The sequence below is a fragment of the Oncorhynchus mykiss genome, chromosome 19 (assembly GCF_013265735.2).
Source record: "Oncorhynchus mykiss isolate Arlee chromosome 19, USDA_OmykA_1.1, whole genome shotgun sequence".
NCBI classification, from domain to species: Eukaryota; Metazoa; Chordata; class Actinopteri; order Salmoniformes; family Salmonidae; genus Oncorhynchus; species Oncorhynchus mykiss.
In genome coordinates, this window is record NC_048583.1 from 65,622,876 (window position 1) to 65,646,683 (window position 23,808).

The following is a 23,808-nucleotide window of genomic DNA, read 5'->3' on the forward strand; positions in this document are numbered from 1 at the left end:
ACTTCCTGTCAAGGCAGCAGCTACTCTTCCTGGGGTTTATTATGGATCCCCATTAGTTCCTGCCAATGCAGCAGCTACTCTTCCTGGGGTTTATTATGGATCCCCATTAGTTCCTGTCAAGGCAGCAGCTACTCTTCCTTGGGTTTATTATGGATCCCCATTAGTTCCTGCCAAGACAGCAGCTACTCTTCCTGGGGTTTATTATGGATCCCCATTAGTTCCTGCCAAGACAGCAGCTACTCTTCCTGGGTTTATTATGGATCCCTATTAGTTCCTGCCAAGGCAGCAGCTACTGTTCCTGGGGTTTATTATGGATCCCCATTAGTTCCTGCCAAGGCAGCAGCTACTCTTCCTGGGGTTTATTATGGATCCCCATTAGTTCCTGCCAAGGCAGCAGCTACTCTTCCTGGGGTTTATTATGGATCCCCATTAGTTCCTGTCAAGGCAGCAGCTACTCTTCCTGGGGTTTATTATGGATCCCCATTAGTTCCTGCCAAGGCAGCAGCTACTCTTCCTGGGGTTTATTATGGATCCCCATTAGTTCCTGCCAAGACAGCAGCTACTCTTCCTGGGTTTATTATGGATCCCTATTAGTTCCTGCCAAGGCAGCAGCTACTCTTCCTGGGGTTTATTATGGATCCCCATTAGTTCCTGCCAAGACAGCAGCTACTCTTCCTGGGGTTTATTATGGATCCCCGTTAGTTCCTGCCAAGGCAGCAGCTACTCTTCCTGGGGTTTATTATGGATCGCCATTAGTTCCTGCCAAGGCAGCAGCTACTCTTCCTGGGGTTTATTATGGATCCCCATTAGTTCCTGCCAAGGCAGCAGCTACTCTTCCTGGGGTTTATTATGGATCCCCATTAGTTCCTGCCAAGACAGCAGCTACTCTTCCTGGGTTTATTATGGATCCCTATTAGTTCCTGCCAAGGCAGCAGCTACTCTTCCTGGGGTTTATTATGGATCCCCATTAGTTCCTGCCAAGACAGCAGCTACTCTTCCTGGGTTTATTATGGATCCCTATTAGTTCCTGCCAAGGCAGCAGCTACTCTTCCTGGGTTTATTATGGATCCCCATTAGTTCCTGCCAAGACAGCAGCTACTCTTCCTGGGGTTTATTATGGATCCCCATTAGTTCCTGCCAAGACAGCAGCTACTCTTCCTGGGTTTATTATGGATCCCCATTAGTTCCTGCCAAGACAGCAGCTACTCTTCCTGGGTTTATTATGGATCCCTATTAGTTCCTGCCAAGGCAGCAGCTACTCTTCCTGGGGTTTATTATGGATCCCCATTAGTTCCTGCCAAGGCAGCAGCTACTCTTCTTGGGGTTTATTATGGATCCCCATTAGTTCCTGTCAAGGCAGCAGCTACTCTTCCTGGGGTTTATTATGGATCCCCATTAGTTCCTGCCAAGGCAGCAGCTACTCTTCCTGGGGTTTATTATGGATCCCCATTAGTTCCTGTCAAGGCAGCAGCTACTCTTCCTGGGGTTTATTATGGATCCCCATTAGTTCCTGCCAAGACAGCAGCTACTCTTCCTGGGGTTTATTATGGATCCCCATTAGTTCCTGCCAAGACAGCAGCTACTCTTCCTGGGTTTATTATGGATCCCTATTAGTTCCTGCCAAGGCAGCAGCTACTCTTCCTGGGGTTTATTATGGATCCCCATTAGTTCCTGCCAAGACAGCAGCTACTCTTCCTGGGGTTTAACATGGATCGCCATTAGTTCCTGCCAAGGCAGCAGCTACTCTTCCTGGGGTTTATTATGGATCCCCATTAGTTCCTGCCAAGGCAGCAGCTACTCTTCCTGGGGTTTATTATGGATCCCCGTTAGTTCCTGCCAAGGCAGCAGCTACTCTTCCTGGGGTTTATTATGGATCCCCATTAGTTCCTGCCAAGGCAGCAGCTACTCTTCCTGGGTTTATTATGGATCCCTATTAGTTCCTGCCAAGGCAGCAGCTACTCTTCCTGGGTTTATTATGGATCCCCATTAGTTCCTGCGAAGACAGCAGCTACTCTTCCTGGGGTTTATTATGGATCCCCATTAGTTCCTGCCAAGGCAGCAGCTACTCTTCCTGGGGTTTATTATGGATCCCCATTAGTTCCTGTCAAGGCAGCAGCTACTCTTCCTGGGGTTTATTATGGATCCCCATTAGTTCCTGCCAAGGCAGCAGCTACTCTTCCTGGGGTTTATTATGTATCCCCATTAGTTCCTGCCAAGACAGCAGCTACTCTTCCTGGGGTTTATTAAGGATCCCCATTAGTTCCTGCCAAGGCAGCAGCTACTCTTCCTGGGGTTTATTATGGATCCCCATTAGTTCCTGCCAAGGCAGCAGCTACTCTTCCTGGGGTTTATTATGGATCCCCATTAGTTCCTGTCAAGGCAGCAGCTACTCTTCCTGGGGTTTATTATGGATCCCCATTAGTTCCTGTCAAGGCAGCAGCTACTGTTCCTGGGGTTTATAATGGATCCCCATTAGTTCCTGTCAAGGCAGCAGCTACTCTTACTGGGGTACAGCAACATTAAGGCAGTTATACAATTGTAAAAACATTACAATACATGAATTACAGATTTCACAACGCATTAAGTGTGTGTCCTCAGGTCCCTACTCTACTACCACATATCTATTACACAAAATCCATGTGTATGCATGTGCAATAGTCTATTCTGGACTTGGGGACTGTGAAGAGACCTCTGGTGGCCTGTCTTGTGGGGTATGCATGGGTGTCTGAGCTGTGTGCTCAACAGACAGCTCGGTACATTCAACATGTCAACCTCTCACAAATACAAGTAGTGATGAAGTCAATTTCTCCTCCACTTTGAGCCAGGAGAGATTGACATATTAATGTTAGCTCTCTGTGTCCATCCAAGGGCCAGCCGTGCAGCCCTGTTATGAGCCAATTGCAATTTTCCTAAGTACCGTTTCGCGGCACCTGACCACACAACTGAACAGGTGCGACAAAACTAGAGTCCCTGCCTTGTTGATAGTGCTATTCGAAGGCAGAGCAGCGCTTTATTATGGACAGACTTCTCCCCATCTTAGCTACTGTTGTATCTATATGTTTTGACCATGACGGTTTACAATCCAGGGTTACACCATGCAGTTCAGTCACCTCAACTTGTACAATTTCAACATTATTCATTACACGATTTGGTTGAGGTTTAGGGTTTAGTGAATGATTTGTCCCAAATACAATGCTTTTAGTTTTTGAAATATTTAGTTAATAAGATTGAAAAGAGTAAGGGGACTAGACAGCTGCCCTGGGGAATTCCTGATTCTACCTGGATTCTGTTTGAGAGGCTTCCATTAAAGAACACCCTCTGTGTTCTGTTGGACAGGTAACTCTTTATCCACAGTACAGCAGGGGGTGTAAAGTCATAACTCATACGTTTGTCCAGTAACAGAGTATGATTGATAATGTCAAAAGCCGCACTGAAGTCTAACAAAACAATCGCAACAATCGTTTTATCATCAATTTCTCTCAGCCAATCATCAGTCATCTGTGTAAGTGCTGTGCTTGTTGAATGTCCTTCCCTATAAGCGTGTTGAAAGTCTGTTGTCAGTTTGTTTACTGTGAAATAGCACTGTATCTGGTCTATCTGTAAATAGCATTGTATCTGGTCTATCAGTAAATAGCATTGTATCTGGTCTATCTGTAAATAGCATTGTATCTGGTCTATCTGTAAATAGCATTGTATCTGGTCTATCTGTAAATAGCATTGTATCTGGTCTATCTGTAAATAGCATTGTATCTGGACTATCTGTAAATAGCATTGTATCTGGTCCAGAAGTCTACTAAGGGTTGGTAACAGGCTGATTGGTCTGCTATTCGAGACAGTAAAGGGGGCTTTACTATTCTTAGGTAGAGGAATGACTTTAGCTTCCCTCCAGGCCTGAAGGAACACTCTCTAGTTGGCTTAAATTGAAGATATGGCAAATATGAGTGGCAATATCGTCTGCTATTATCCTCAGTAATTTTCCATCCAGATTGTCAGACCCCGGTGGCTTGTCATTGTTGATAGACAGCAACAACAAAATTCACCTCTTCCACACTGACTTTACGGTGTTCAAAAGTACAATTCTTATCTTTTCATAATTTGGTCCAATATACTTGGATGTGTCAGCGTTTGTTGCTGGCGTGGCTGCTTGGATGTGTCAGCGTTTGTTGCTGGCGTGGCTGCTTGGATGTGTCAGCGTTTGTTGCTGGCGTGGCTGGCATGCCCAAGTTTGCTTATCTTGCCAATAAGAATTAAAGTAGTTGTCAATATCAGTGGGTTTTGTGAAGAATGAGCCATCTGATTCAATGAATAATGAATTAGGGACAGATGACAAGGCGCGGAAACATCCATTAGGCCGAGCGGCGTCCAGCCATAGGAGTTGATAGCTAGAAAGTTCCAATTTGACTTCTCCCCATACATTTGCGCAGAATTGAGATTTGTTTGCTAAACATAGCCACCTCATTCACGTAGTCCTCCGCTAGCAAATATTTGCTACATTGGAACTCTGGATTGTCAATATTGTCCCAGACCAGACCTTAATAAATACAGCTTATACAGCACTGGAATCGTTCGATATTCCAGACTAAGCTTTATTGCAACCTGGCTAGCTAGGTGGCTAGTTGGTAGCAGGTGTTGACACAAACACTTGTGAAAGGCCTCACGAGTGGCGCAGTGCTAGCTGTGCCACTAGAGATTCTGGGTTCGAGTCCAGTCTCTGTCGCAGCCGGCCGCGACTGGGAGACCCATGGGGCGGTGCACAATTGGCCCAGCGTCGTCTTGGTTAGGGGAGGGTTTGGCCGGCAGGGGTGTCCCTGTCCCATCGCGCACTAGCCACTCTTGTGCAGTTCACTCTGACACGGTTGCCAGGTGCACAGTGTTTCCTCTGAAACATTGGTGCGGCTGGCTTCCTGATTAAGTGGGCATTGTGTCAAGAAGCAGCGCGGCTTGGTTGGGTTGTGTTTCTGAGGACGAGCGGCTCGCGACCTTCACCTCTCCCGAGTCCGTACGGGAGTTACAGCGATGAGACAAGACTGTAACTACCAATACGATATCATGAAAAAGGGGTCAAAAGTAAATAATGCTGTGGACATCATGATATCACATATTAGCTGTGTGTATTACATTTCAGCTCTGTACCAGGACAGTTGTTCCTATCCATCTTGAAGGACCATGGAAAACAATGTCCCCTTATCAGTGGCCTCTGAATGAGGTGCCGGTTTTTCATCCTGTACTCAACGGCTAGGTTTCCCAGACACACATTTAGCCTTGTCCTGGACAAGGGAGTGGACTCAATGGAGAACCTTATCTGTGACCAACCCCCTAACTGGTCCTGGCCTACCTGGTCCTGGCCTACCTGGTCCTGGCCTACCTGGTCCTGGCCTACCTGGTCCTGGTCTACCTGGTCCTGGCCTACCTGGTCCTGGCCTACCTGGTCCTGGTCTACCTGGTCCTGACCTACCTGGTCCTGGTCTACCTGGTCCTGGCCTACCTGGTCCTGGCCTACCTGGTCCTGGCCTACCTGGGTCTGGCCTACCTGGTCCTGGCCTACCTGGGTCTGGCCTACCTGGGTCTGGTCTACCTGGTCCTGGTCTACCTGGTCCTGGTCCTGGCCTACCTGGTCCTGGTCTACCTGGTCCTGGTCTACCTGGTCCTGGTCTATCTGGTCCTGGTCTACCTGGGTCTGGTCTACCTGGTCCTGGCCTACCTGGTCCTGGCCTACCTGGTCCTGGTCTACCTGGTCCTGGTCTACCTGGGTCTGACCTACCTGGTCCTGGTCTACCTGGGTCTGACCTACCTGGTCCTGGCCTACCTGGCCCTGGCCTACCTGGGTCTGACCTACCTGGTCCTGGCCTACCTGGTCCTGGCCTACCTGGTCCTGGCCTACCTGGGTCTGATCTACCTGGTCCTGGCCTACCTGGTCCTGGCCTACCTGGGTCTGATCTACCTGGTCCTGGCCTACCTGGTCCTGGTCTACCTGGGTCTGACCTACCTGGTCCTGGCCTACCTGGGTCTGACCTACCTGGTCCTGGCCTACCTGGTCTTGACTTTGATGCTCAGTGGTCCTGATCTTCTCTCTCTTTCTCTCTCTCCTCCCAGGTATAACCTCAGCTCCCATCGCTGGCTGTCTCTCAACCGCTCTGTCAACTCCGTCATGGGACGATACGGACACTCTCTGGCACTACATGAGGTATGTGTTCTAGATGTTAGCTAGTCATGATGTAGAAACATTGATGAAGTAATAACAGTAGTATTTCCCTGTTATACCCTAGTTATACAGAATGTGGGTCTTGGGTTAGAGTTCACTGTCTGCATCCGTGATACTGAAGAAATGTTCTTTATCTCAAGCATTTATTAATTCTCAATTCATCTCTCCAAACCCTCTGACCATTATCAACAGTGAGCATTTAAGGTTAAGTCATGAGCTGTCATGTCTTGTCCTCCTCTCTAATGTCCTGTTCCTCCTCTCTAACGTCCTGTTCCTCCTCTCTAACGTCCTGTTCCTCCTCTCTAATGTCCTGTTCCTCCTGTCCTAACGTCCTGTTCCTCCAGTCCTAACGTCCTGTTCCTCCTCTCTAACGTCCTGTTCCTCCTCTCTAACGTCCTGTTCCTCCTCTCTAACGTCCTGTTCCTCCTCTCTAACGTCCTGTTCCTCCTCTCTAACGTCCTGTTCCTCCTCTCTAACGTCCTGTTCCTCCTCTCTAACGTCCTGTTCCTCCTCTCTAACGTCCTGTTCCTCCTCTCTAACGTCCTGTTCCTCCTCTCTAACGTCCTGTTCCTCCTCTCTAACGTCCTGTTCCTCCTCTCTAACGTCCTGTTCCTCCTCTCTAACGTCCTGTTCCTCCTCTCTAACGTCCTGTTCCTTCTCTCTAACGTCCTGTTCCTCCTCTCTAACGTCCTGTTCCTCCTCTCTAACGTCCTGTTCCTCCTCTCTAACGTCCTGTTCCTCCTCTCTAACGTCCTGTTCCTCCTCTCTAACGTCATGTTCCTCCTCTCTAACGTCTTGTTCCTCCTCTCTAACGTCTTGTTCCTCCTCTAAACCCAGGGAAAGATCTACATGTACGGAGGAAAGATAGACTCTACTGGCAACGTGACCAGCCAGCTGTGGGTGTTCCACATCCAGAACCAGACCTGGGTGTCCCTCTCCGCTGGAGCCCAGGAACAGTGGGCCGTGGTGGGACACTCTGCTCATGTAGTGCCCCCCCTGCTGGAGGGAGGTAGTGCGGTCATGCTGGTCCTCTTTGGACACTGCCCTCTATATGGATACATCAGCCAGGTGCAGCAGTATGACATCGGTGAGTGGTGAAGATGATGACGTATTCAGAGCCTTCAGAAAGTATTCACACTCCTTGACTTATTCCACAATTTGTTCTTCTAGCCTGAATTTAAAATGGATTTATTGAGATGTTTTTTGTCACTGGCCTACACACAATTACCCCATAATGTCAATGTGCAATTATGTTTTTACAAATGTTTACAAATGAATTAAAAATTAAAAGCTGAAATGTCTTGAGTCAGAAGTATTCAACCCCTTTTGTTATGGCAAGCCTAAATAAGTTCAGGAGTGAAACTTTGCTTATCAAATCACATAAGTGACATGGACTCACTGTGTGCAGTAATAGTGTTTAACGTGATGTTTTAACCTTTCTGATCTCCCCATCCCGGATCCGGGTTCGTGAATACAGACTCAAGCTCATTACCATAACGCAACGTTAACTATTCATGAAAATCGCAAATGAAATGAAATAAATATGCTAGCTCTCAAGCTTAGCCTTTTGTTAACAACACTGTCATCTCAGATTTTCAAAATATGCTTCTCAACCATTGCAAAACAAGCATTTGTGTAACAGTATTGATGGCTAACGTAGCATTTAGCATTAGCATTCAGCTGGCAACATTTACACAAAAAAACAGAAAAGCATTCAAAAAAATCATTTACCTTTGAAGAACTTCAGATGTTTTCAATGAGGAGACTCTCAGATAGCAAATGTTCAGTTTTTCCTGAAAGATTATTTGTTTAGGACAAATCGCTCCGTTTTCTGCGTCACGTTTAGCTATGAAAAAACCCCTGTATCCAGGATTGTGTAAATCTATCAGCAAGCTCATTAGCATAACACAACGTTAACTATTTATGAAAATCGCAAATGAAATGAAATAAATATGCCATCTCTCAAGCTTAGCCTTTTGTAAACAACACTGTCATCTCAGATTTTCAAAATATGCTTCTCAACCATAGGAAAACAATAATTTGTGTAAAAGTAGCTAGCTAGAGTTAGCATTTCGCGTTAGCATTTAGCGTTAGCATTAGCGTTAGCATCCAGCACGCAACATTAACAAAAACATAAAAGCCTTCAAATAAAATCATTTACCTTTGAAGAACTTCTGATGTTTTCAATGAGGATACTCTCAGTTAGATAGCAGATGCTCAGTTTTTCCAAAAAGATTCCTTGTGTATTAGAAATAGCTCCGTTTTATACATCACATTTGGCTACCAAAAAAAATCCATAAATTCAGTCCTCAAAACGCTTTTTTCCAAATTAACTCCATAATATCGACTGAAAACATGGCAAACGTTGTTTAGAATCAATCATCAAGGTGTTTTTCACATATCTCTTCATTGATACATCGTTCTTGGACACATGCTTTCTCCCCTGAATCAAATGGTAAAGTAGAAGCAGCTGGCAATTGCGCACCGAATTCGACGCAGGACACCAGGCGGACACTTGGAAAATGTAGTCTCTTATGGTCAATCTTCCAATGATATGCCTACAAATACGTCACAATGCTGCTAAGACCTTGGGCGAACGACAGAAAGTGTAGGCTCATTCGTTGCGCAATCACAGCCATATAAGGAGAGAATGGAAAACAGAGCTTCAGAAATTCTGCTAATTCCTGGGTGATGCATCATCTTGGTTTTGCCTGTAGAATGAGTTCTGGGGCACTTACAGACAAAATCTTTGCAGATTCTGAAACTTCAGAGTGTTTTCTTTCCAAAACTGTCAAGAATATGCATAGTCGAGCATCTTTTCGTGACAAAATATCGCGCTTAAAACGGGAACGTTTTTTATCCAAAAATGAAATAGCGCCCCTAGAGCTCTAACTGGTTAAGGACTACCTCATCTCTGTACCTCAATTATCTGTAAGGTCCCTCAGTCGAGCAGTGAATTTCAAACACGGATTCAACCACAAAGACCAGAGGTTTTCCAATGGTAGATGGGTAAAAAAAAGCAGACATTGAATATCCTTTTGAGTGTGGTGAAGTTATTAACTACACTTTGGATGGTGTATCAATTCACCCGGTCTACACTGTCAGCCAGAGAAATATGCTGAGAAGGATTATCACCACAGCAAGCACGGTACTAGGAGTCAAACAGACAGGCCTGGATGAGATCTTTAAGGTCAGGGCCCTCCCCAAGCCACCCCCTGTACCCAGACTGAACTACTCCTCTCTGGGTACAGGTATAGGACACCCCTCAGCAGTAAAAACAGAATTAGACAATAATTTGTGCCAGGTGTGATATCCCTCCTAAACAGCTGGTTAATGTTCCTATCCATCTCTAAAGTGGATTACAGTTATGTTATGCTACACAGTGCATTCGGAGCCGTTTTTAGACATTTTGGCAAATGTATTAAAAATAAAAAACAAATAGCTTATTTACATACGTTTTCAGACCCTTTGCTGTGAAACTCAAAATAAAGCTCAGGTGCATCCTGTTTCCATTGATGATCCTTGAGATGTTTCTACAACTTGATTGGAGTTCACCTGTGGTAAATTCAATTGATTGGACATGATTTGGAAAGGCACACACCTGTCTATATAAGGTCCCACCGTTGACAGTGCATGTCAGAGCAAATACCAAGCCATGAGGTCGAAGGAATTGTCCGTAGAGCTCCGGAACGAAAGGATTTTGTCAAGGTACAGATCTGGGAAGGGTACCAAAACATTTCTGAAGCATTGAAGGTCCCCAAGAACACAGTGGCCACTCCTTATTAAAATGCAGATGACAGCCCCCTTGGAATTGGCCAAAAGGCACCTTAATCTCAGACCATGAGAAACAAGATTCTCTGGTCTGATGAAACCAAGATTGAACTCTTTGTCCTGAATGCCAAGTGTCACATCTGGAGGAAGCCTGGCACCATCTCTACGGTGAAGCATGGCGGTGGCAGCATCATGCTTTGGGGATGTTTTTTCAGCGGCAGGGACTGGAGACTAGTCAGGATCAAAGTAAAGATGAACAGAGCAAAGTACAAAGAGATCCTTGATGAATACCTGCTCCAGAGCACTCAGGACCTCAGACTGGAGTGAAGGTTCACCTTCCAACAGGGCAATGACCCTAAGCATACAGCCAAGACAATGGAGAAGTGGCTTCTGGACAATTCTCTGAATGCCCTTGAGTGGCCCAGCCAGAGCTTGGACTTGAACCTGATCGAACATCTCTCTAGAGAGACCTGAAAATAGCTGTGCAGTGACACTCCCCATCCAACCTGACAGAGCTTGAGAGGATCTGCAGAGAAGAATGGGGAGAAACTCACCAAATACAGGTGTGCCAAACTTGTATCTTCATACCCAAGAAGAGTCAAGGCTGTAATCGCTGCCAAAGGTGCTTCAACAAAGTACTGGGAAAAGGGTCTGAATACTTTTGTGAATGTGATATTTTTGATAACTTTACAAAAATGTCTATATTGTGTGTAGATTGAGAAAGAATGAGGCTGTAACGTAACAAATTGGAAAAGGGTCTGAATACTTTCCCGAATGCAATGTATGTAGACCTTACGTTGTGTTCTGTGACTGCTCCAGCTAGGAACACGTGGCGTGCCGTGGTTACCGATGGAGCCCTGGTGCAGGGAGGGTACGGCCACAGCAGTGTGTTTGACCCCTCCTCCCGAGCCATCTACATCCACGGAGGGTACAAGGCCTTCAGCGCTAACAAGTACGGCCTGTCTGGAGACCTGTACAAGTACGACGTGGACCGCAGCCGATGGTGAGTAACGCCTGCCTGAACAGAGTAGCGCCTGAACCGAAGCACTGACACAACGTTTAATATTTTACCCTGAACACTACAGCAGAAGCCAACTCATTATTCACTACTTTTTCATCTGGGTGAGGCTACAATACATTGGGTTTCGCAGGGAGGCTGTGAAGCCAGCTGTAGCCTATTGCCTGATTGTGTTCATGAGTCTGTTTATTAAATGTGTATGTTTAGTGCTTTTTATTAAATTATGTATGGCTACACATTGTTATGGCCTAAAATAAATGTTGTTGATATGGGCAGACTATAGTAGCCGTGTCCTCTATAAATGTTGTTCATATGGGCAGACTATAGTAGCCGTGGCCTCTATAAATGTTGTTCATATGGGCAGACTATAGTAGCCGTGTCCTCTATAAATGTTGTTCATATGGGCAGACTATAGTAGCCGTGTCCTCTATAAATGTTGTTCATATGGGCAGACTATAGTAGCCGTGGCCTCTATAAATGTTGTTCATATGGGCAGACTATAGTAGCCGTGGCCTCTATAAATGTTGTTCATATGGGCAGACTATAGTAGCCGTGGCCTCTATAAATGTTGTTCATATGGGCAGAATATTGTAGCCGTGGCCTCTATAAATGCTGTTCATATGGGCAGATTATTGTAGCCGTGGCCTCTATAAATGTTGTTCATATGGGCAGAATATTTTAGCCTATTTTAGCATATAAATATGCTTATATAAAGTGTGGCATCTGGAAAGTGCCTCAGCTACAGCATTTATCTGTCTGAAAAGTGTACACTATGGCTTTTTAAATACCGCCACAAAACCTTCTCTGGTGATAGTTTCGAAGCATTGAATTGGCGTTCAACTTGTCGGTAAAGGAATATGCTGCTTTTGAAGCGGGGCTGAAGTCCATTACTAGGTAACCAGAACTGTCAATCAGATTATCTCCAGCTGCCTGCCTGCCAGCTGCCTGCCTGCCTGCCAGCTGCCTGCTCGCAGACCACTCACACAGATTTACCAATACATTTAGTAGAAAGAGAAAATATCTATCTACCCTACCATAAAACACTGCTTAGACAACACAACAACACGTCAATCAGCAACGTTTATTGTTGTCAGGGAAACGGTAGAACATTCTATGCCTGAGCAGAATTCTACTGTCTGAAAATATACTTTTTTATATTGTCTGAAATGTCATCCATTGTGCCTGTCGACCCATTATTGTAGCAGGTGTTCTATACAGTGGCTGCCAAGGGAAGAAGGAAAAAAATATTTATCTTTCGTCTCTGTTGAATCTTTTTTCAATTCGCATGAAGCTGAATGTATCTCACCGGAGAAAGCATCCGAGCCAGCAAGACGACACCCCTCTGTCTCTCTATGTGTAGGCCCTCTATCTGATGCTGTCTGGTTCAAACGAGAATGGCATTGTTGCCGCACGTAGCATTGAATGCTAGGGAAGCAGCGAGCATCTGGCCTCCCTTGATTGCATAAAAATAAATAAAAAATAGCCAATCAGCATTGTGCTCAACTGTAAATGGTCCTGGTGCACCAAAAAAAAGTGTCAAAGGAAGTCAGTTTGGAGTTTGGATTTGGTGTCACTCCGACCAAATCGCATTGAGAGAAAACGTCATTGACAGAAAAACTTGGATTGGTGCATCTCATGATCCCTTTCCTAAATGAACCATGGATGGAGATAGGGACTTGGGGTTTTACTTAATTTTACGTACTGGCCAATGATTATGACGGTGATTCTGATCCAACCATTAATTCATACATTGTTGTGCCCCTGACCTGAGAGGATGTTGGTTCAATATGTAGCTAGATGTAGAAGGCTAATGTTAACTAGCTAACGTTATGATTCATGTTTGTAGGTCTATGTAGCCACATTGTGATCGTATGTTATCCATTCATGCTTTATATATGTTCTATTTATATATGTAAATCAGCCAATGATATCATGCCACGCCCGGCCATGATTACACTTGTGTGTGTCCTGTCAAACTATAAAAACTAGTGACCCGCAGTGTTTTCATTGTACCCTGATGAAGACCGCTTGCCTGTCCAAACGTTGGATATTAAATGATTGCATCTGAGCTCTTGGTGAGGCTCCGCTTTCCTTTTTCAAGTGTTCTACTCTGCTAGCCATCACCTCACCAAACCAGGTTTTATACTCTGCTAGCCATCACCTCAGCTAACCAGGTTTTATACTCTGCTAGCCATCACCTCACCTAACCAGGTTTTATACTCTGCTAGCCATCACCTCAGCTAACCAGGTTTTATACTCTGCTAGCCATCACCTCAGCTCACCAGGTTTTATACTCTACTAGCCATCACCTCACCTAACCAGGTTTTATACTCTGCTAGCCATAACCTCAGCTAACCAGGTTTTATACTCTGCTAGCCATCACCTCAGCTAACCAGGTTTTATACTCTGCTAGCCATCACCTCAGCTAACCAGGTTTTATACTCTGCTAGCCAGTTGAATGGTGCCGGAATTGTGGAGGCAGCTCCTGTTTTCTCTGCGACTTGCGGTAACCCTCTGTGGTTCTAAATCAATAGTTGTTTAGTGGTAGGGCTGTTGCAGTGACCGTATTACCGCCACACCGGCGGTCACGAGTCAGGAAGGCAGTCAAATTCCACATGACTGTTTAGTCACGGTAATTAGGCTTCTCCAAGCTCTGATGCTGCTGCTGGTCAATAGTAGCCTAACAAACATGCTTAACTGCCTGGTACTCGGCACTCTAATCACTCTGACATCAATACAAATTAAATCGAATAATCTAATCAAACACCTTATGAGAGCCCGTGAGCTGATGTTACACAACATTTCTATAGCTATGCAATTGCGGGAGAAAACGGAGTGATGGCCTCTATTAAAAAGAGGAGGATCACATCAGCTTTCTACAGGCTAACCCTACTGTATTTATTTCTCAACTTTCCTAATATTAAGCACATTGCTTATCTTTACAACAGGAGTAAAGCCTACCTGGCTGGCATGAAAATGAACCACGGAAAAGCATCCTCCACTATTTAAGTGCTAGATGACATAGATGACATGTTTTTTTCCCAGCTGGCCCTGTTTTGATACAGGTCCATGATAATGATCCATTCTAAATCAAAACTAATTTCACACATACAGTACCAGTCCAACATTTGGACACACCTACTCATTAAAGGGTTTTCAACCTAATGAGTGGGAAACGGTGCTGTCGATTCTATAAAATCATATCAAATAATTGCATGGGACTAACAAGCATATCTAGTCCCTCTTTGTGGCACACAACTGGACATTAGTCCAGGTGTGACATAACTAGGGCCTGTAGGACCTGCCTTATTTATAGTGTTGTTAAGAAGGCAGAAACTAGGGCCTGAAGGACCTGCCTTGTTGATAGTGTTGTTAAGAAGGTAGAAACCAGGGCCTGTAGGACCTGCCTTGTTGATAGTGTTGTTAAGAAGGTAGATGCTAGGGCCTGTAGGACCTGCCTTGTTGATAGTGTTGTTAAGAAGGTAGAAACCAGGGCCTGTCGGACCTGCCTTGTTGATAGTGTTGTTAAGAAGGTAGAAACCAGGACCTGTAGGACCTGCCTTGTTGATAGTGTTGTTAAGAAGGTAGAAACTAGCGCCTGTAGGACCTGCCTTGTTGATAGTGCTTTTAAAAAGGTAGAAACTAGGGCCTGTAGGACCTGCCTTGTTGATAGTGCTGTTAAGAAGGTAGAAACTATGGCCTGTAGGACCTGCCTTGTTGATAGTGTTGTTAAGAAGGTAGATGCTAGGGAATGTAGGACCTGCCTTGTTAAGAATGCAGAAACTAGGGCCTGTAGGACCTGCCTTGTTGATAGTGCTGTTAAAAAGGCAGAGTAATGCTTTATTATGGACAGACCTCTTCCCATCTTAGCTACTGTTGTATCAATATGTTTTGACCATGACAGTTTACAATCCAGGGTTACTCCAAGCAGTTTAGTCTCCTCAACTTGCTCAATTTCCACATTATTCATTACAATATTTAGTTGAGGTTCAGGGTTTAGTGAATGATTTGTCTCAAAAACAATGCTTTTAACATTTAGGACTTATTTCGTGCCACCCATTCTGAAACTGACTGCAGCTATTGAAGTGTTGCAGTGATTTCACTTGCTGTAGTAGCTGACGTGTTGAGTCATCAGCATACGTAGACACACAGGCTTTACTGAGTGCAAGTGTCAGGTCATTTAGTAAAGATTTTAAAAAGTAAGGGGCTGCCCTGGGGAATGCCTGACTCTACCTAGATTATGTTGAAGAGGCTTCCATTAAAGAACACTCTCTGTGTTCTGTTAGACAGGTAACTCTTCATCTACATAATAGCAGGGGGGGTGTAAAGCCATAACACCCTCTGTGTTCTGTTAGACAGGTAACTCTTCATCTACATTATAGCAGGGAATGTAAAGCCATAACACCTACATTCCACCAGCGGACCGTTTAATGTCAAAAGCTACACTGAAGTCTAACAAAATAGCTCCCACAATCTTTTTATTATCAATTTCAGTCATTTGTGTAAGTGCTGTACATGTTGAATGGCCTTCCCTATAAATGTGCTGAAAATCTGTTATTTTATTTACTATGAAATAGCATTGTATTTGGTCAATTTTTGGTCTGCTGTTTAAGCCAGTGAAGGGTGCTTTGCTATTCTTTGGTAGCAGAATTACTTTTGCTTTCTTCCAGGCCTGAGGGGGCACACGTTCCTGTAGGCTTACAGTGCCTTCAGAAAGTATTCATACCCCTTGACTTACTCCACATTTTGTTGTGTTACAGCCTGAATTCAAAATGGATTAAATTGATTACATTTTCTCATCCATCTACACACAATTACCCATAATGACAAAGTGAAAAACATGTTTTTAGAAGTTTTTGCTCCTTTTTGGAAAATGAAATACAAATATCTTCTTTACATAAGTATTCACATCCCTGAGTCAGTATTTTGTAGAAGCATCTATGGCAGCAATTACAGCTGTGAGTGTTTCTGGGTAAGTCTCTAAGAGCAACTGGATTGTACAATATTTGCTCATTTATTATTTTCAAAATTCTTCAGGCTCTCTCAAATTGGTTGCTGATTGTTGCTAGACAACCATTTTCAGGTCTTGACATAGATTATCAACTAGATTTAAGTCAAAACTGTAACTCGGCCCCTGAGGGACATTCACTGTCTTCTTGGTAAGCAACTCCAGTGTAGATTTGGCCTTGTGTTTTAAGTTGTTGTCCTGCTAAAAGGTGAATTAATCTCCCAGTGTCTGGAAAGCAGACTGAACCAGGTTTTCTAGGATTTTGCCTGTGCTTAGCTAAATTTCATAAAAAATATACGGGCAGAAGGTGAGACCCAGATGCAGACACAGGAGGCAGATGGTAAGAGTCTTTGAAGTTGAATAAATCCAAGTAGGCAAAAGAATGGTGGTATACAGGCGAAAATGGCGTCCAGAAAACAGGCAAAGATCAAAACGGGGAGGACTAGCAAAAAAATAATAGAAAAGGAGTACGGGAAAACACGCTGGTTGACTTGAAAACATACAAGACAAACTGGCACAGAGAGACAGGAAACACAGGGATAAATACACTGGTACAAAGAGACAGGAAACACAGGGATAAATACACTGGCACAGAGAGACAGGAAACACAGGGATAAATACACTGGTACAGAGAGACAGGAAACACAGGGATAAATACACTGGACATTAGTCCAGGTGTGACATAACTAGGGCCTTGTTGACACAACTGTGGGAAGCATTGGAGTCAACATGGACCAGCATCCCTGTGGAACGCTTTCGACACCTTGTAGAGTCCATACCCTCGACAAATTGGAGCTGTTCTGAGGGCAAAAGGAGAGGGGGTGGGGGCGCATGTGAGGAAGGTGTTCTTTATGTTTTGTACACTCAGTGTAGATAAATGCACACATTTGTTTCTAGTGTGGGCCTTTATGTTTTGAACAGTCAAAATGTCAAATTGGGGTGAGGAGCCATCTAACATCAAGTTGTAAAATAGTGAACTAGTCCTTTAAGTTTCAGCGAAGACCTCTTTTGAGGGTGTTTGTATGACATTTAGCCTCCATTATATAATGCAGTTATTTGTCAGATATTGTTATCCACACGCTCTGATCCAGAGCGACGAACTACAAGGACGTTCAACTAATCTGTGAATAAACTCTGTTCATACGTCCATATTAACAGCAGAGCCCGACCGACTCATCTGTGAATAAACTCTGTTCATACGTCCATATTAACAGCAGAGCCCGACCGACTCATCTGTGAATAAACTCTGTTCATACGTCCATATTAACAGCAGAGCCCGACCGACTCATCGGTTGACAGATACCATTGGCTGATACTCTGTCAGCATTTAAAAGGGCTGATATAAAATGCGAAGAAAAAGCCGTTCTTCATGGAATTTTATTTTTTTTTGCATTTCATTATTTATCCTGAAGAGGGCACTCTTTACTAAAACCAGTCTTGCCTGGCACGCTCTACGGTAAAACTGGACATATAACCCACCAGTCAGAGTTGAGTTTCAATCCCTACAGAAAACATTTACATTTGTTGTTCCACCTGTAATAAAAATATTGGCAAATCGTGATCGGTATCGGATCCAAAAATCTCATATGGGTCTGGCTCTAATCTCATATGGTTCTGGCTCTAATCTCCATATGGGTCTGCTTTCTATAGTAAGTGTTTAACACATTACCTACACTGTAGTAACCACAGTTTTCATGCGTTCCCTCTGTGTAGATACTGTATTACTGTCAATGAATGTACCTGGTGGTGTTGAGATGGTATATTTTATTTTTTATTTTACCGTTTTTTTATTTAACTAGGCAAGTCATTTAAGAACTAATTCTTATTTACAATGACGGCCTACCAAGGAACAGTGGGTTAACTGCCTTGTTCAGTGGCAGAACGACAGATTTTTTACCTTGTCAGCTCAGGGATTCGATCTAGCAACCTTTTGGTTAATGGCCCAACGCTCTGACCACTAGGCTACCAGCCGCCCATATGTGTGTCCAATTCTTTATATAGTGCACTAGGTTTGTCCAGGGCCCAATAGGGTGTTCTATTCTTTATATAGTGCACTAGGTTTGTCCAGGGCCCAATAGGGTGTTCTATTCTTTATATAGTGCACTAGGTTTGTCCAGGGCCCATAGGGAATAGGGGACCATTTGAGGAACACATTGTATCTGTTCTCCTGCTGATGTTCTCAATGGTTCTGTGTGTTTCCAGGACAGTTCTAAAGGACAGCGGGTTCTTCCGGTACCTCCACACGGCGGTCATCGTTAGCGGAACCATGCTGGTGTTTGGAGGAAACACGCACAACGACACTTCCATGAGCCACGGCGCCAAGTGCTTCTCCTCGGACTTCATGGCCTATGACCTGGGTACGTGACACTAACCTTAACCTGTTATAACCACTCATAAATCCTTCATTACAAGATGATCACGCCACAGACATACAACCAGGGGGCGTGACAGCCTCATAACGCACACAGTCATAACAGCACAGACTTAATGGCCTACATCCTGGGCAGTGACAGATTATTTGGCCATTAATAACCTCTCAAAAACACCACATACATATCATTCTAAAGTGTGTTAGTTCATTAAAACAACAGCATAGACTGATCTCTTGTCCTCCATTCTAATCATCCTGCGTGGGGAAATGACTTGTTAGTTCTTTAAAACAACAGCAGAGACTGATCTCTTGTCCTGAAATCAAATAAAACAAATTGGACTTAGACTTGGCACTCCTGTACCGCTTGCCCTGCGGTAGCAAAGAGAACATTCTAGGACTTGGGTAACTGCCTTTAGAAATGTAAAGGGCCTTCCTCTGACCCTGGTATATCGGTCCTGGATGGCAGGAAGCTTGGCACCAGGGATGTTCAGGGCTTTCCTCTGACACCGCCTGGTATAGAGGTCCTGGATGGCAGGAAGCTTGGCACCAGGGATGTTCAGGGCTTTCCTCTGACACCGCCTGGTATAGAGGTCTTGGATGGCAGGAAGCTTGGCCCCGGTGATGTTCTGGGCTCTACCCACTACCCTTGCGGTCGGATGCCCGAGCAGTTGCCATATCAGGCGGTGATGCAATGCTCTCGACGGTGCAGCTGTAGAACTGTTAGAGGATCTGAGGACCCATGCCACAAATCTTTTCCATCTCCTGAGGGGGAATATGCATTGTCGTGTCCTCTTTACGACTGTCTTGGTGTGTTTGGACCATGATAGTTTGTTGCTGATGTGGACACCAAGGATCTTGATGTTGTCGACCTACTCCAGGTCTACAGTTGATGAGAATGGGAGCATGCTCGGCTCTCTTTTTCCTGTAGTCCATGATCATCAAATTTTTTCTTGATCACGTTTGGGGAGAAGTTGGCCAGGTCTCTGACTTCTTCCTTATAGGCTGTTTCATCTCTGTTGGTGATCAGGCCTACCACCGTTGTTGTCTGCAAACTTAATGATGGTGTTGGAGTTGTGCCTGGCCATGCAGTCGTGGGTGAACAGGGAGTACAGGAGAGGACTAAGCACGCACCTACCCTCACCACCTGGGGGCGGCCCGTCAAAGTCCAGTATCCAGTTGAAAAGGGAGGTGTTTAGTCCCAGGGTCTTTAGCTTTGTGATGAGCTTGGAGGGCACTATGGTGTTGAACGCTGAGCTGTAGTCAATGAACAGCATTCTCACGTAGGTGTTATTTTTGTCCAGGTTTAAAGGTCCAGGTTTTAAGTCGTCCGGAACAGCTGGTGCTCTCATGCATGCTTCAGTGTTGCTCTATCCACCATTCATAGTGACAATATTGTCTACCTGTCAGAGAATACCTGAAAATCTGCAGGGGACATTGGTGGGCTGGTGGCAGCCAGACTGGGCCAGTGATGTTAGCCAGACGGGGCCAGTGATGCCCATGGTCAAGAAGAACTTGTTCAAACATTAATTTGTTCCTTGTGGTGTTGGATGAGAAGTACATTATATCAGTATATGTACTTATCTATCTAGTCCAGTTGGGACAGTGGTCGTTGTTAGTGAATGTATTAATGTCCTCTGTGTTGTTAGTGAATGTATTAATGTCCTCTGTGTTGTTAGTGAATGTATTAATGTCCTCTGTGTTGTTAGTGAATGTGTTAATGTCCTCTGTGTTGTTAGTGAATGTATTAATGTCCTCTGTGTTGTTAGTGAATGTATTCATGTCCTCTGTGTTGTTAGTGAATGTATTAATGTCCTCTGTGTTGTTAGTGAATGTGTTAATGTCCTCTGTGTTGTTAGTGAATGTGTTAATGTCCTCTGTGTTAGTGAATGTGTTAATGTCCTCTGTGGTGTTAGTGAATGTGTTAGGGTCCTCTGTGTTAGTGAATGTGTTAATGTCCTCTGTGTTGTTAGTGAATGTATTAATGTCCTCTGTGTTGTTAGTGAATGTGTTAATGTCCTCTGTGTTGTTAGTGAATGTATTGATGTCCTCTGTGTTAGTGAATGTGTTAATGTCCTCTGTGTTAGTGAATGTCTTAATGTCCTCTGTGTTGTTAGTGAATGTATTAATGTCCTCTGTGTTGTTAGTGAATGTGTTAATGTCCTCTGTGTTGTTAGTGAATGTGTTAATGTCCTCTGTGTTAGTGAATGTGTTAATGTCCTCTGTTGTTAGTGAATGTATTCATGTCCTCTGTGTTGTTAGTGAATGTATTCATGTCCTCTGTGTTGTTAGTGAATGTATTCATGTCCTCTGTGTTAGTGAATGTGTTAATGTCCTCTGTGTTAGTGAATGTGTTAATGTCCTCTGTGTTGTTAGTGAATGTATTCATGTCCTCTGTGTTGTTAGTGAATGTATTAATGTCCCCTGTGTTGTTAGTGTATCTAGTGCAGTTGGCACAGTGGTCGTTGTGAGTGAATGTATTAGGGTCCTCTGTGTTGTTAGTGAATGTATTGATGTCCTCTGTGTTGTTAGTGAATGTGTTAATGTCCTCTGTGTTGTTAGTGAATGTGTTAATGTCCTCTGTGTTGTCAGTGAATGTATTAATGTCCTCTGTGTTGTCAGTGAATGTGTTAATGTCCTCTGTGTTGTTAGTGAATGTGTTAATGTCCTCTGTGTTAGTGAATGTGTTAATGTCCTCTGTGTTGTTAGTGAATGTGTTAATGTCCTCTGTGTTGTTAGTGAATGTATTAATGTCCTCTGTGTTAGTGAATGTGTTAATGTCCTCTGTGTTGTTAGTGAATGTATTCATGTCCTCTGTGTTGTTAGTGAATGTGTTGATGTCCGCTGTGTTGTTAGTGAATGTGTTAATGTCCTCTGTGTTGTTAGTGAATGTATTCATGTCCTCTGTGTTGTTAGTGAATGTGTTAATGTCCGCTGTGTTGTTAGTGAATGTGTTAATGTCCTCTGTGTTGTTAGTGAATGTATTGATGTCCTCTGTGTTAGTGAATGTATTAATGTCCTCTGTGTTGTTAGTGAATGTGTTAATGTCCTCTGTGTTGTTAGTGTATCTAGTGCAGTTGGCACAGTGGTCGTTGTGAGTGAATGTATTGATGTCCTCTGTGTTGTTAGTGAATGTATTAATGTCCCCTGTGTTGTTAGTGTATCTAGTGCAGTTGGCACAGTGGTCGTTGTGAGTGAATGTATTAATGTCCTCTGTGTTGTTAGTGAATGTATTCATGTCCTCTGTGTTGTTAGTGAATGTATTAATGTCCCCTGTGTTGTTAGTGTATCTAGTGCAGTTGGCACAGTGGTCGTTGTGAGTGAATGTATTGATGTCCTCTGTGTTGTTAGTGAATGTATTAGGGTCCTCTGTGTTGTTAGTGAATGTATTAATGTCCCCTGTGTTGTTAGTGTATCTAGTGCAGTTGGCACAGTGGTCGTTGTGAGTGAATGTATTAGGGTCCTCTGTGTTGTTAGTGAATGTATTGATGTCCTCTGTGTTGTTAGTGAATGTATTGATGTCCTCTGTGTTAGTGAATGTATTAATGTCCTCTGTGTTGTTAGTGAATGTCTTAATGTCCTCTGTGTTGTTAGTGAATGTCTTAATGTCCTCTGTGTTGTTAGTGAATGTCTTAATGTCCTCTGTGTTGTTAGTGAATGTATTAATGTCCTCTATGTTGTTAGTGTATGTATTTGGGTCCTCTATGTTGTTAGTAAATGTCTTAATGTCCTCTGTGTTGTTAGTGAATGTATTCATGTCCTCTGTGTGGTTAGTGAATGTATTAATGTCCCCTGTGTTGTTAGTGTATCTAGTGCAGTTGGCACAGTGGTCGTTGTGAGTGAATGTATTAATGTCCTCTATGTTGTTAGTGAATGTATTGATGTCCTCTATGTTGTTAGTGAATGTATTAATGTCCTCTGTGTTGTTAGTGAATGTATTAATGTCCTCTGTGTTGTTAGTGAATGTATTGATGTCCTCTGTGTTGTTAGTGTATCTAGTGCAGTTGGCACAGTGGTCGTTGTGAGTGAATGTATTAATGTCCTCTATGTTGTTAGTGAATGTATTAATGTCCTCTGTTGTTAGTGAATGTATTAATGTCCTCTGTGTTAGTGAATGTATTAATGTCCTCTGTGTTGTTAGTGAATGTATTAATGTCCTCTGTTGTTAGTGAATGTATTAATGTCCTCTATGTTGTTAGTGTATGTATTAATGTCCTCTATGTTGTTAGTGAATGTCTTAATGTCCTCTGTGTTGTTAGTGAATGTATTAATGTCCTCTGTTGTTAGTGAATGTATTAATGTCCTCTATGTTGTTAGTGTATGTATTAATGTCCTCTATGTTGTTAGTGAATGTCTTAATGTTCTCTGTGTTGTTAGTGAATGTATTAATGTCCTCTGTTGTTAGTGAATGTATTAATGTCCTCTGTGTTGTTAGTGAATGTATTAATGTCCTCTGTGTTGTTAGTGAATGTGTTAATGTCCTCTGTGTTGTTAGTGAATGTGTTAATGTCCTCTGTGTTGTTAGTGAATGTATTAATGTCCTCTGTTGTTAGTGAATGTATTAATGTCCTCTGTGTTGTTAGTGAATGTGTTCATGTCCTCTGTGTTGTTGGTGAATGTGTTAATGTCCTCTGTGTTGTTAGTGAATGTGTTCATGTCCTCTGTGTTGTTAGTGAATGTACTAATGTCCTCTGTGTTGTTAGTGAATGTATTAATGTCCTCTGTTGTTAGTGAATGTATTAATGTCCTCTGTGTTGTTAGTGAATGTGTTCATGTCCTCTGTGTTGTTAGTGAATGTGTTAATGTCCTCTGTGTTGTTAGTGAATGTGTTCATGTCCTCTGTGTTGTTAGTGAATGTATTAATGTCCTCTGTTGTTAGTGAATGTGTTAATGTCCTCTGTGTTGTTAGTGAATGTATTAATGTCCTCTATGTTGTTAGTGAATGTGTTCATGTCCTCTGTGTTGTTAGTGAATGTGTTAATGTCCTCTGTGTTGTTAGTGAATGTGTTCATGTCCTCTGTGTTGTTAGTGAATGTATTAATGTCCTCTGTTGTTAGTGAATGTATTGATGTCCTCTGTGTTGTTAGTGAATGTGTTCATGTCCTCTGTGTTGTTAGTGAATGTGTTCATGTCCTCTGTGTTGTTAGTGAATGTGTTCATGTCCTCTGTGTTGTTAGTGAATGTGTTCATGTCCTCTGTGTTGTTAGTGAATGTGTTCATGTCCTCTGTTGTTAGTGAATGTATTGATGTCCTCTGTGTTAGTGAATGTATTCATGTCCTCTGTTGTTAGTGAATGTATTAATGTCCCCTGTGTTGTTAGTGTATCTAGTGCAGTTGGCACAGTGGTCGTTGTGAGTGAATGTATTAATGTCCTCTGTGTTGTTAGTGAATGTATTAATGTCCTCTGTTGTTAGTGAATGTATTAATGTCCTCTGTGTTGT

At 43.5% G+C, this 23,808-nt stretch overlaps 1 protein-coding gene across 8 annotated transcripts in view; it reads left to right on the forward strand.

Moving 5' to 3' along the window:
• LOC110498653 (attractin) overlaps positions 1–23,808 on the forward strand; it is a 258,850-nt gene that overhangs the window by 73,350 nt on the left and 161,692 nt on the right. For all 8 annotated transcript variants that reach the window (XM_036955432.1, XM_036955429.1, XM_036955430.1 and 5 more), the window contains exons 7-10: positions 6,094–6,184; positions 7,040–7,289; positions 10,793–10,976; positions 18,202–18,356. In XM_036955432.1, coding sequence (XP_036811327.1) covers positions 6,094–6,184; positions 7,040–7,289; positions 10,793–10,976; positions 18,202–18,356 — 680 coding nt within the window. The remainder of the gene's footprint in view (positions 1–6,093; positions 6,185–7,039; positions 7,290–10,792; positions 10,977–18,201; positions 18,357–23,808) is intronic.